Genomic DNA, 12868 nt, shown 5'->3' with positions numbered 1-12868 from the left:
GAGGCCTATGGCTGCCGAAGGTAGACCTAGGCGAGGATTTGGTTAAGGTGATGAAGAGCCCCTGGACGAGAACATACTAGGGAGAGAGTGCCCCAGGGCACAACCCTGAGACGTGGAACTACCAAGATCCTGTTATACATCCAGGAATAAGGTCGGATGGTCCTTGTTCAGATGAGAGAATGCAGTGAGAGACAAAGGTCTCCTGGTCACCCATTTGGACAAGATATCTCTCGACCCTCCTGACACGAGGCCCTCAGAAGCTATTGGTTCTAGTAGAAAATCAGCGAGCCGGCGGGCAATCTGCCACGGCGCTGGGCAAGGTCCACGGAAATCAGCAATTTCCCTTCCCTTCCTTGCTTCCCCATAAACGCCCATTCACACTCACACAGCAGAAACCAACACAAACAGTGCTTAGAAAATAAATATCCATCTGTACAAAGAGATGTGTACTGTATTCAAAAGAACACTTCCCGTTCTATTTCTTCTTTTTCTCATAGCAGGGGATGGCAGGTAGAAAGATCTCTTGAAGGTTGCTCCAAAACCCATGGGAGTGAATGTTCTGGTAGATGTGAGGCTCAGCTGGTGGGGACCGGGCCACTAGAGGGCAGTGCTGGCACCAGGCCCAGTCACCTCTACACCACTCATTTGTGGTCTGGTTAGTGGCAGCCAGGTACAGAGCGAAGCACAAGTAGCCGGCCAGGAGCAAACTCAGAACCATGACAAAGCCCAGCAGGAAGATGATCCTTGGGAAAGCCAGGAACAGGTACTGGGGACAGAAAAGCATGAGTGTTAGCAAACAGACAATGACACCAGTGAGCAGCAGCCCTGACTCAATGTGAAGACGCTGAGTCACCTCCTCAGCTCACCCCCTGCATCACATCTGACCCACCAGGCAGTACATACAGCTCAGAGTTACAGCAATGCCATAGCATTCATGAGGCCCTGGGTTCAAAACTCTCTTTCTCTCCTCTGTGTGTGTGTCTCTCTCTCTCTCTGCTGAACATAAATATGAGTCATAGTCAAAACAGAAAAACAGCCCAGGAATAATCCTAGTGTGTGCAGGGGTTTCTTGCCGAATAACTGAGGTGTTCACAACCCAGGCGAAAGACGACTCGAGACACAGCCCTTTGCCAGTGCGATATTTACAAGATAAATGGTGAAGACATTTCATGCATGAAACTAAAATCCTGCAAGGCACACCAGTGCCTCTCTTAAACCACTGAGCACAAAACACCAGCACAAGGACACTGATGGCAGCGCCAGCCCTTCCAGACTCTTCTTACGCACAATGGTGTGGGCTGGTGGGCACAACACTCAGAAGGCTGAAGCAGGGGAATAGGAAGTTTCAGGCCAGCCAGGTTGCAGATACCTTGTCTCAAAAAAAAAAAAAAAATCAAATGACCATGCATAAAGAAGAGTAAAACTTTGGGTCTGTCACACTACAGCACATCAAGGAGCCATTAAAAATCAAGTCAGGTTGTGGAATATTGCCCAATGAGATAGGTAAGCCTCAGGGCTCTCACTGATTCGTTATGTGAGTACGGCACAATGACGGTGAGGGTATAATAAAGGCAGTCTGGGAGTCCATGCCCAACTTATGTGCCAACTAGAAGACGGACTACCTCTGGGAACTGAAACTGGGGGTAGGGGTCTCACATTGCAGTTTTTCTTTTAAACACTATTTTTTTTTAAATCTCTGGGTGTGAGAGTTCAGGTGCTCCTGTGCATGTAGAGATCAGATATCAGGGTCGGGCGTCCGTCCTCGCTTTCTGCCTTGCCTGAAGCGGTGTCTCATAGATTGCCGCTGTATTGCCACGTCAGCCTGGTTTGGCAGCTTCTGGGATTCTCCTGTGCCTGCCTCCCAAACTCTCACCTAGCTGCAGGAGTGAACTACCACACTGTGCATGGGTTCTGGGACCCAAACTGAAGTCCTCAGGTTAGTGTGACATGTTCCTCACCCAATGAGCCACCTCGATCCCCAAGCCAAATACGACTTCTTGGTTATTTGAATATCATGTTGTTTTTATAAAACGCAGGGTGAAAAAATTTAGAAGGATTTCAATGTTTTTGGAAGTCAGAAGAGGAAAAACCACTCATCAAAACTCTTGACGAGAGCAACTGTGTAGCTCAAGTCACAGAGAGGAGAGACATGTGAAGGATGACTCAACTTTCTTATACCAAAACTCGTACACCAACTGGGCATGGTGGTAATACATGTATCCCCAGCACTTGGGAAGCTGAGGCAGGAGGATTGAGTATCTGAGCAAGCCTGGGCTACATGGTGATACCCTACCCCCAAACCAAACAAACAAAACCTTTAAAGGTAGGGAGCTAAAAGTATTGGTGAAAATATAAAAAAAAAAAACCTAGAAGCCATACACTGCTTGTAGGAGACATTCGGGCTGCTGTTCAAGTGGTTAAAAGCTCCCACGTGACCTTGTAATTCAACGCCTAAGCACACACCCAAGAGAAGACATGTTGACATGAAATGTATATGCACTGTTCACAGCAACATTACTCAAAAATAACCAAAAGTGGAATAGCCAAATATCTGCCAACTTCTGAACATATAAAATATACTATATATAATATAGTATTGCCTGGCCACAGAAAGGAATGAAGAACAGACTCCGGCTACAGAATGTACCTTCAGAGCACTGTAAGGAGCCAACGCATAGGGACACATACTGCATGACTGAATCTATGAAATGGCCAGTTCAGAGGTTCTCAACCTGTGGGTGGGGACCCCTTTGGGGTCAAATATCAGGTATCTCACATATCAGATTATTTACATTACGATTCATAACAGTAGCAAAATTACAATTATGAAGTAGCAACAAAAATAATGTTATGGTTGGGGGTCACCACATGAGGAACTGTGTTAAAGGGTTGGAGCATTGGGAAGGTTGAGAACCACTGGTCCAGTTAAAGGAAATTCATAAAGACAGGAAGCAAATGAATGATTCCCATGGCCCCAGGGAGGATGGAATGAGGAGTGATTTTTCAGGGGTAACAAAATGTTCTCAAATGTAAAAGTGGGAATGGGAACACCACCCTGCTACCCTACCACCACTGACTTGTACATTCACATAGCACTGAGTTTGATCCGCAGCTCTGCATAACCCAGGCTTGGTGGTACACACCAGTTATCCCAGCACTCAGGAGTGGGAAGCAAGAGGATCAAAAATTCAGAGCTAGCCTGACGTATATGAGACCCTTCACAATAAATAAATTATATTAGTTTAAAAAAATGTCAGCTAAGTGTAATGGCACATACTTTTAATCTCAGAACTCTGAAGAGAGATAAACGCAGATCTCTCTGAGTTCAAAACCAGCCTGGTATACATATCAAATTCCAAACCAGTCAGTCAGAGACTGAAGAAAATAAAAATACATAAATAAATGACCTAGAACCCAAGATTGGGAGCTCAACACCCCCAGGGATGAACCTACTACTATTATTTTGCTAAATGGACACAGTATCAAACTACCCTCTAAATTCATATTTCTCTACTCATAGGTTCGTGAAGATCTCAGGCCTCATCAGAGAAAAATCTTCCTAGTGGACAGTGGCTAGTGCAATCAACTGGTCAAAGTGCAGAGTCTGTGGAGGGCTCAGCTCTAAACAGGACTGAACCCCTCTCTCTCTCTCTCTCTCTCTCTCTCTCTCTCTCTCTCTCTCTCTGTGTGTGTGTGTGTGTGTGTGTCTGTCTGTCTGTCTGTCTGTCTCTCTCTCTCTCTCTGTGTGTGTGTGTGTGTGTGTGTGTGTGTGTGTGTGTGTGTGTGTCTCTCAGAGGACAGGAAGGATTGGAGTTAAGCAGTGTCTTCTGGACATGACAGGATCATGATCTCAGAGCAGGTGAAGTTGTTTGCACAAGATCAAGCCAGGCAACATTCCAGCATAGAGCAGGGAGGGACACACGCCCCCACCCCTAGCGAGGAGCTGTAGATGGTTGATGGCTTCTGGGGGAGGGGGCAGTCAGTTTCCTTTACGGGTGTGGCTCCTGGGAGGGAGGTTGACATGATCCAGTGAATGACCTCACCACTACGAGTATATGGGCAGCACAAACCAGACCCCATGGGTTTAAGAAAAGAAAAGAGAAAAAAGGACACAAAGTTGGGAGGGGCAGAAAACACTGTATGTGTGTATGAAATCCTCAGAGTTCATCAAAATAATGGAGTTTTTAAAAAGAATAAAAGAGTAGCTTTACGTTTTACCCTGGGACCCAATGCAAAATTACCTGAATAAGAAAGACTGTGTCCACAGACTGGAAATGCCCAAAGTCATCAATGTAAGTTTCCTGGTACAGATCCGACACTGCCACTAGTCGGACCAGAAAGGCAGCGCTCAGGGTGGCTATGGTGGCAGCCGATGCCGTCAGCGTCAAGAGGTAGATGAGGAAGTACCTGGTGTTCCAGGCCCCGATGCAGTTGTTCACCCAAACACAGTGATGATCGAATCGGTGCACGCACCAGTCACACACCCCTGCAAAGAAAGGAAGGTAGCACAGCCGGTCTGCCCTTGCTGAGACAATGAAATCAGGCGCCCTCCCTGAGCCCTCACTGGAGCAGGCGGCTCTTGTCACCAAGCTTCTAGAGCTGCAGCTTCTGATGGCTCAGGGTGTGAATGCTTGCTAGGTGAGCATGCCAGGTTCACAGACGCACAGACAGACGCCAGGCGGGTTTGCGGCCTCCCTGAGCAAGCTGGCTACCTAGACTGCCTGAACGAATCAGAGCGCTCTGGTTCAAGTAAAAGTCCAACCGTCAATATATGTGGTGAAGAACGATAGAAGACTCCCAGCGCCAACCTCCGGCCTCCACAAGCACAGGCCACACACCTACCCACACCCACGGGAACATGTGCACGCACACACGTGTATGTATTTAAAGAAGAACTGCAGTGTGTAACTACTACAGTCACTGAGCACCAAGTAGGGACAAGAAAAATCTGAAAAAAAAAATCGTTTCCTGACATTAACAAATTTAGTGGTTTTTTTACTTATGCAAAACTCTTGAATTCAGTGTGAACACCACAGTGGCACAAGAGTGAGTCTACTACTTATTGTGGACAATTAGCTTCCTTTTTCCCTGGAGGTGGGGATGAACTCAGGCCTTGTGCTTTTGTGAGGTGTGCATTCTACAACCTCTGACCCCCATGTCAGTCCACTGTTCCACCAATCGTCTCCTCGTCAGTGTGGCTGCGTGAAGGGAAATGTCTTGGTACTGGGTTCAGCTGTGGGAAACCGTGGAGAGTGGCCAACACGGAGCTTGGTGTGCACTTCCTCAGCTAGCATGGCCTTGTGGCTAGATGGGTGTGTGCTGGGGAGGGCAGTGGAGCCCCAAGAGACACACTCACTGCAGTGCTTGGACCGGGCTGGTTTCCTCAGGTCACAAGTGGAGCACCTCGAGTTCTCTGGAAACATTACATCATCGAATTCATAGACTTGCAGAAGTAACGACTCGTTCATTTTATTGATGGTGCCTGAGAAGAGAAGGGACGTCAGTTTTAAGCAATATGGTTGACCAGGCCAACGAAACCCAAACCGGCATGATGCAGCTAAACTTGCGGTACTTACTATTTAAAAAAAAATCACTTTACGTTCTGTGGTGTTCATGTGTGTGGATGCACGCGTGTGTGGAAGCTGGAGGCCACCTCCAGTTTTGTTTCCTAGGTGTCAGCCAGACAACTTTTTTCTTTCTTTTTTTCTTTTTCTTTCTTTTCTTTTTTTTTTTTTTCTTTTTTGAGCCAGATTCTCTCACTCACTCGGAGCTCAGCAATTAGGCCAACCTAGCTGGCCACCAAGCTCCAGGGCTGCTCCTGACTCCGCCTCCCACTGCACCCAGCTCCTGGGTTGTTTGTTTGTTTTTAATGTGTTCTGGAGATTGAACTAGGGTCCCTACACTTGCACAGGAAGCACCTCACCAACACAGCAACCATCTGGCCTCGAACTCACTTTGAGTAACTGGCTTATTGAGACATAACTCAGGAATCCAATTCGCTTCTTCGTTGTATTTGTGTAGTGTCCTGTGTTGGGGTGACTGATGTGTGTGGAGGCCAGAGAGCAACTGTGAGGACTCAGGTCTCTCCCCCCACTGTGTCTCCTAGGGATCAAATTCATTGCCAGGCTGAGCTTGGGCCGCACGCAAGTGCCTCTACCCACTGAGGCATCTCCCTGGCCCTTTACTTGGTTTCTTGAGACAGTTTGCACACTGTAGCACAGGCTGGCCTTGAACTTGATGCAGCCCTGCTGCCCCAGCCTCTCAAATGCTGAGATTATAGATGTAAGCCAATTTAAAGCACACTCGGTTCTGTGGTTGACGGGGCACCAGGGTTGTGTGACCCTCCCCGCAGTCAATGCTGGAACACTACCATCACCCTGAAAAGCACCTTTGAAACAGTCAATCCCAATTCCTCTTAACGCACTTACAGAAATGGAGCCCTGTGGCTGGGAGTCAGTACAATGGCAGAGCACTGGCCTCGCATCCAGAGGGCCTGAATCCAACCTGAATTCAATCCCCAGCATCATTACAAAAGAGAAGAGGAAAACCGGGCCGGGGTGGCGCACACAATTAATCCCAGCACTCCAGAGGCGGAGGCATGTGAATCTCTGTGAGTTCCAGGACAGTACGATCAACAAAGTGAGTTCCAGGACAGCCAGGGCTGTTACACAGAGAAACCCTGTCTGGAAAAAAACAAATCAATTAACTAATTTAAAGAATAGAATAAAATAAAAAGGAAGCTGTGTCATACTGACCATGGCTCCAAGTGAATGGACATTTCAAAAACTAAAAAGTGTATTGAAACCAGTACATGGCTGTGACCCCAGCATGGTGGCACATGGCTGTGACCCCAGCATGGTGGCACATGGCTGTGACCCCAGCATGGTGGCACATGGCTGTGACCCCAGCATGGTGGCACATGGCTGTGACCCCAGCATGGTGGCACATGGCTGTGACCCCAGCATGGTGGCACATGGCTGTGACCCCAGCATGGTGGCACATGGCTGTGACTCCAGCATGGTGGCACATGGCTGTGACCCCAGCATGGTGGCACATGGCTGTGACCCCAGCATGGTGGCAGAAGTAGGAAGCTCATGAGTTCAAGGTCAGCCTGAGACACACCGCAAATCCCTGTCTCAAAATAAACAATGTACATTGGAAGATTTCACACTAGTTAAATAACCCATGGGTCAAAGACCAAGAATAAAACAGAAAACACTCAAAACTGAAAGAGCGGAAACGTAAGAGGGGGCATCTTCTGCCATCTTCTAGGGAGCAGTGTTACCTATGGCATGATCAGCAAGAGGCCTGAGCTGGCACTAGCCTGATACCTGACTTACCCGGATTGGCTGAACTAGTCAGGGTGAAGAACACCAGGTTCACGCCCAGCAGCAGGTAGGGCAGGAGAAGGTAAGGCAGATAGAACTCCAGCTCCTGGCAGTAGCCAAATATCTCCACGGTGTACTCAGCATAAACTAGCCCTTGCAAGAGCAGGTGCAGGACAATGAAGGCGGGGTTGCTGGAAGGAAGCACACGTGGCTTAAGCTCGGGCCACTCCAAGAAGAAACCACATGAGCCCAAGGACCATCCCTAGGCCAATCACTTCCTGTAAGAGTTCAATAAGGGCCCAACACGATAGACATGCCTGCAATCCCAGCACTTCGGGGATGAGCCAGGTTTGCCTTGAGTTTGAGGCCAGCCTAGGCTACACAGCAAGTACAGGCTAACCAGGGCTATATAGTAAAAGCTCTTGTCTCATAACCAAAGTAAAAGCTAGGCAAGGAGGTGCAAACCTTTAATTCAAGCACTCAGGAGGCAAAGGCAGGCCGATCTCTATGAGTTCTACATAGAAAGTTCCAGGCTAGCCAAAGCAACATAGTGAGACCCTGTCTAGGATAATAGTAGTAGTAGTAGTAATTGGGGTTGGGAGGATGGTTCAGTAACTGGGTGCGTGTGCTGCTGTTGCGGTGGGCCAAGCTCAGTTCCCAGCATCCACACAGGGGCTCACACCCTCTGTAACTCCAGTTCCAGGGACTCCAATGCCCATGTCTGACCTCCACTGGCTCCTACACGCATGTGGTACATACACACTCAGGCACATACACATAAATGTTTAAATGAAACAATAAACGAAAAACCAACACATTTTGCACAGATCTTTCAGAACTATTTAAGAACACTTTCCTATTTCTTAGGCATCTTCACTTGAAAGCAGACTTGATGGCAGTAGGCACAGTGGCTCATGACTGTTAGCCAAGACAATATGGGAGGCTGAGGCTAGGGGACTATCGTGAGTTTGTCTGGTCTATGTAGCCAATTCCAAGCCAGCTATAAGCTCACCTGAGCTATAGAATGAGACCCTGTCTCAACAAAACCAAAGCAAAGTGGCCATGTTGGTCTGGGGTTGTATTTCAGTGGCTGAGGTAGAGAGCTTGCCACACATACACAACATCCTCTGTTTAATCCCCAGCACTATAATCAACCAATAAATGAAAAGGTAAAAGCAGGCATCTTCAACGCTCTGGAAGCTTCCAGCCTCCTTCCCCTTTCTAGGCCGGAAACCACAAGGCACTTCCAGCAGCTACAGCATGGCAACACGCAATCCTGCAGACTGAATGCGGCGGCGGCCATGTTTAAACCCCGACCCACAAATACCGTGTGTGGAAGAGCTGACGGAGAAGCCTCTGCGCAGCCCTCTGAAGGCCCTGCGGGATTACACAGGAGCACACCTGAAATCACAGGAGAAGGGTCAGTCTCCCGCCCCGGGCCCCTCGCTCCCACACAGACCGGAAGCAATCGAGAGACTCAGGAGGACTTGCTTCCACTGCCTTTCCTTTCCACGTTGTTATGGTGCGTGTGTGTGGCGTGTTCCTGTGCACCCGTGTGCACATGTACGTGCTCAGAGGTTGGTGTCAGGCGTCCCCCTTGACGGCTCTCACCTTATAGACTGGCACAGGGTCTCTCGGAGTTCACCTGTTTGGCTAGTCCAGCCACCAGTTTGCACTGTGGCTCTCCTGTTCCTGCTTCCCAGGTCCTGAAATTACAGCTTGGCCACCAGCCCAGCCAGCACTTATGTGCATTCTGGAGATCTGAACTCCAGTCCTTCTGGTTGCACTCTATAGACCACTCAGCCATCACCGCAGCTCCCCCTCTATTTTTTGAAACAGTCGCATTATGTAACCTAAGCTAGCCTGGAATTCACGATCCTCCTGCCTCAGCTTCCTAAGTGTAGACAATTTCTGCATTTCTACTTTGACTGCAAAGATGTATACGTCAGAGTCTTTGAAGAAAAGGGAGTGGGCAGAGGCTGGTGTGAAAGCTGCCTCTCCTTACCCTGGGTCCCCATGTTCAAAGTCCAGAGCCCCAGGGTCCTCCCAAGTCAGCCTCTTCTCATGGCTACTTGCCCCCATTTTGCTTTGGCCCCCAGAGGAAGATGGAGGGTATGACGTCAAATGACGATGGACAGCCAGATGCTCAGTTTACTGCTCGCATGTCACCCACTTCTAGCTTCACGCCTGCTGCAAGCATGTCTATGCAAACACTCTTGGCATCCCTGCCCAACTACAAGGTGTTTAAAAAGCCAACCTTGAAAAAAAACTAGACCTATCTCAAAGCAAAGTAACTTTTTGTTTGTTTGGAGACAGGGGGTCTTTCTATGGAGCCCCAGATGGCCTTGAGCTCTCAATCCTCCTACATCAGCTTCCCGAGAGCTGGGATTAAGGCAGGACTCACAGCACCTGGCCCAGTGAGCCGTTCAGACTATAGCTAGTACAGTATTCAAACTTCAGCAGTATCCAAGGATCACTGTACCTGTGCTCCTCCCAGGACCAGGCCTTTCAAACGCTGGTTTTTTGTGATGATGCAGATCATGACAACACCAATCAATAAGAAGGCCAGGTAGAACAAGAAGAGAACCAGGAAGTCCATGCTGGAAGCTGTGAAGAAAGACACAGCGTGAGTAACTGCTGTGGAGGGATTTATCTATCCCCCAGCACATATCCCAATCCCTGAGTTTACTCCTGCACTTGAGATTCACACCCAGATTGGTGGGCATTAGTCCATCCTCAAGATGAGCACTGTGGTCTGCCTTCAGGGCAACAAATCCCTTTTATTAGTTTGTCTGTGGGCTGTGTGTATACTTGTCTGTGTGTGCACGTGTCTACAGGTGTACACGGACATGTTTATGTATGCTCAAGCCAGAGGTTGACATATCTTCCTCAATTATGCTCCACTTTATTTTAAATTATATTTTATTTATTTGTCTCTGTGTGTATGTGGGTGCCACAGTGTGTGTATGTGTGTGTGTGTGTGTGTGTGTGTGTGTGTGTGTGTGTGTGTGTAGGACAACTTTTGAGAGTTATTTCTCTCTTTCTACCATGTGAATCCAGGGAACTAAACTCAGGTTCATCAGGCTTGGCAGCAGGTGCCTTTACCCACTGAGACATCTCACTAGCCCTAGGGCTTGGTTTTATTTTTGTTATTGTTTGAGACAGCGTCTCAATATGCAGATCAGCCTGGCCTCAACAGCCTGCCTCTGCATCCTAGGTGCTGGGATTAAAGGCATGTGTAACTATGCCCAGACTTACTTTTAATTTCTGAAAATTCCTTTGTGTATGTGCATTTGCCTAAGTGTGGTGGATAATGTCTTCTGATGGCACACGTATGGCCGTCAGAAGACAACCTGAGGTGCTAGTCCTTCCCCTCACACTTGTTGTTTGCTCGCTGTGGTGTTTGCCAGGCCAGCTGGCCCGTGTGTTCCTGAGGATCCTCCCACCGCACAGTGGGAGAACCGGAATTACAAAGATGCATGCTACGACATCAGGTTTCTAGGAATGTTCTGGGGATTTGAACTCTGGTCTTCACACTTGCAAGACAAGTGCTTCACTCACTAAGCTAGCGCTCCTTCCCAAAGTATGGGTCAAGGCAACCCAAGTCAATGGGGTCCTTTCTTTCCCCTGTCAGTACTGAGAACTGAACCTAGGGCTTCATGTATGCTGGGCGAGCAGTCTGTCAGTGAACTACCACCCCATCCCTTCTCCACATTTTTTTTGAGGCGTGCTCCCTCTCTGAACCTGCAGCTCACAGATTCAGCTACACTGGCTGGCCAGCAGGTCCAACAGACCCCACTGTCACCTCCTCCCCTGGGCTGGGATTATAGACCTGTACTGCCCACCACATTCTTTCTTAAGTAAGATGAGAAGGGCCTTCTTATTTTACTGTTTATTTACTAATCTGTTGCTGAGGGTGGGTGCATCATGGCCTATTAAACAGGTCGGTGGAACAATGTTACAGATGACCATGAGAACCAGAAGAAATACAAAGGCCTGTGTTAAGAAACTGGAAATGGTGTGTGCCGCCCCACCCACACACACACACACACTCAGGAGGCAGAGGCAGGAGGATCTCTGTGAGTTCGAGGCCAGCGTCGTCTACAGCATGTGTTCTAGGACAGCCCAAGGATAGACAGTGAAACCCTGTCTTTAAAAAAAAAACTGGAAATGGTGGCACTGGCTTTATTTACCAGGCAGGATTCTGGGCCAGCATTCCAACTCAGATAATCAAACCAGAAACTATTAACTAATAAAAGAGGGAACAAAAAAAAAAAAAAAAAAAAAAAAAAAGCCGTTCTCACAAGGTAACAGAAGGTCTCCCGCCTACATATTTCTCTTGGTCGGACACTGTTCAGCGGCACCTCTGGCATTCATTCCTCTTTGCCACATCCACGGAGAATTCAGACAGCACCCCCGCGTGGGAAGCGCTGTGCGTCTGGAACGTGCGAAGATGGCGGCATGGTTGTTCCAGAGCCGGCTGCGGAGACAATCAAGTGCAACGCTTGCTTACACGGGGGCAAATAAGCTCAGTGGCGGGATGCATTGGGGAAGGTGTTTGGGAGTAAAGGAGACTGGACCGCTGCTGAACGGGGACGAAAATGTACAGTGCAGTAGCTTTGGGTCTACCATCCCCTATGGATGTCACTCTCACGATCGGTATCTCCGCGGCGCCCGCATCGGGGTCCAGACACAGGGCGAGGTGGCCTCCCTGAGGTCCCGGATAGTTTTCCCTTGGTGGACACATTATAGTCAAGACCCTCGCGCACTTGAGGTCACAGAATCTACCGCTGTTGGTGACAGCAGGGGAGGAGGGTAGTGGTGAATGGAGCTCATCTACAGCCAGACCCGGGATGCAGCAGGCTCTGGGTGGGAGACGGCAACTGCGTCCGGAGCCCGGAATGAGCACCAGGCGGACAGCCGACCGGGAGGGGAGCACACGAAGCGGGGTGCCGGGGGGCTCGGAGAGGACTGTAGCCCCACACATAACCAGGAGGCTTAAACATGGGGTGCCGACGGTTCGGGTGTCACAGAGCCTCCCGACGCTGCCTTACCCCAGTCCCAGACAACTGTCAGCCGCTCGCAGCTGGCGCCATCCAAGCGCTCCCCGAGACTTCCGGCGCGCCCACGGCGTCATCTGTGCCCGCGATAAGGATAACTTTCGTCGGAAGTACTTGTCCGAGGTCGGAAATTATTGCGATTGCAGTCTTGTGCCTGTAGGACATTGTTTTGTTTTGTTCTCACCTATTTTCGTTGATTTTATTTCTCTTTTCCCCTCCTTCTCTTTTAACATGTCTCCCTCCCTCCTCCTCTCCGATCTCTTCCTTTCTTCCTTCCCACCTTTACTATTACTTGACATTTTCCTACGTGTGTACAACAAATCTCGGTCATCCCCCCCCCCCCACTGCTCTCATCCCTCCTCCTACCGACTCCCTTCATTTCACCAAACCCCCAGCCTATTTTCGTGGCTTTTATTTGATTCGTGTGGGTGGGTTTGCTTGTTGTTACCCACTGAGTTTAATTCGGATTTCTTGTATGAA

The 12868-nt window shown here is 48.9% G+C and overlaps 1 protein-coding gene across 3 annotated transcripts; it reads right to left on the bottom strand.

Moving 5' to 3' along the window:
* Nucleotides 1-433: 433 nt before the first annotated feature.
* Zdhhc4 (zDHHC palmitoyltransferase 4) lies at nt 434-12488 on the bottom strand. Of its 3 annotated transcripts, XM_006982647.4 has the most exons (8): nt 12383-12488; nt 11633-11808; nt 9811-9935; nt 8656-8729; nt 7341-7519; nt 5357-5482; nt 4242-4486; nt 434-766 (listed from the first exon to the last, which is right to left on the bottom strand). In XM_006982647.4, the coding sequence occupies exons 3-8, from the start codon at nt 9925-9927 to the stop codon at nt 476-478; spliced, it is 1032 nt and encodes a 343-aa protein (XP_006982709.2). In that variant the 5' UTR covers nt 9928-9935; nt 11633-11808; nt 12383-12488; the 3' UTR covers nt 434-475. The 3 variants fall into 3 exon arrangements, with proteins under 3 accessions (XP_006982709.2, XP_076417134.1, XP_076417133.1); XM_076561019.1 differs by lacking the exons at nt 8656-8729; nt 9811-9935; nt 11633-11808; nt 12383-12488 and adding an exon at nt 6429-6683 and having other exon boundaries at nt 7341-7470; XM_076561018.1 differs by lacking the exons at nt 7341-7519; nt 9811-9935; nt 11633-11808; nt 12383-12488 and having other exon boundaries at nt 8656-8735.
* Between the last annotated feature and the right edge of the window lie 380 nt (nt 12489-12868).

This window comes from Peromyscus maniculatus, chromosome 23 (genome assembly GCF_049852395.1).
Source record: "Peromyscus maniculatus bairdii isolate BWxNUB_F1_BW_parent chromosome 23, HU_Pman_BW_mat_3.1, whole genome shotgun sequence".
Taxonomy (NCBI): domain Eukaryota; kingdom Metazoa; phylum Chordata; class Mammalia; order Rodentia; family Cricetidae; genus Peromyscus; species Peromyscus maniculatus.
Note: the sequence above shows the minus strand (reverse complement) of the source record. Positions and strands in the feature narration are given on the sequence as shown.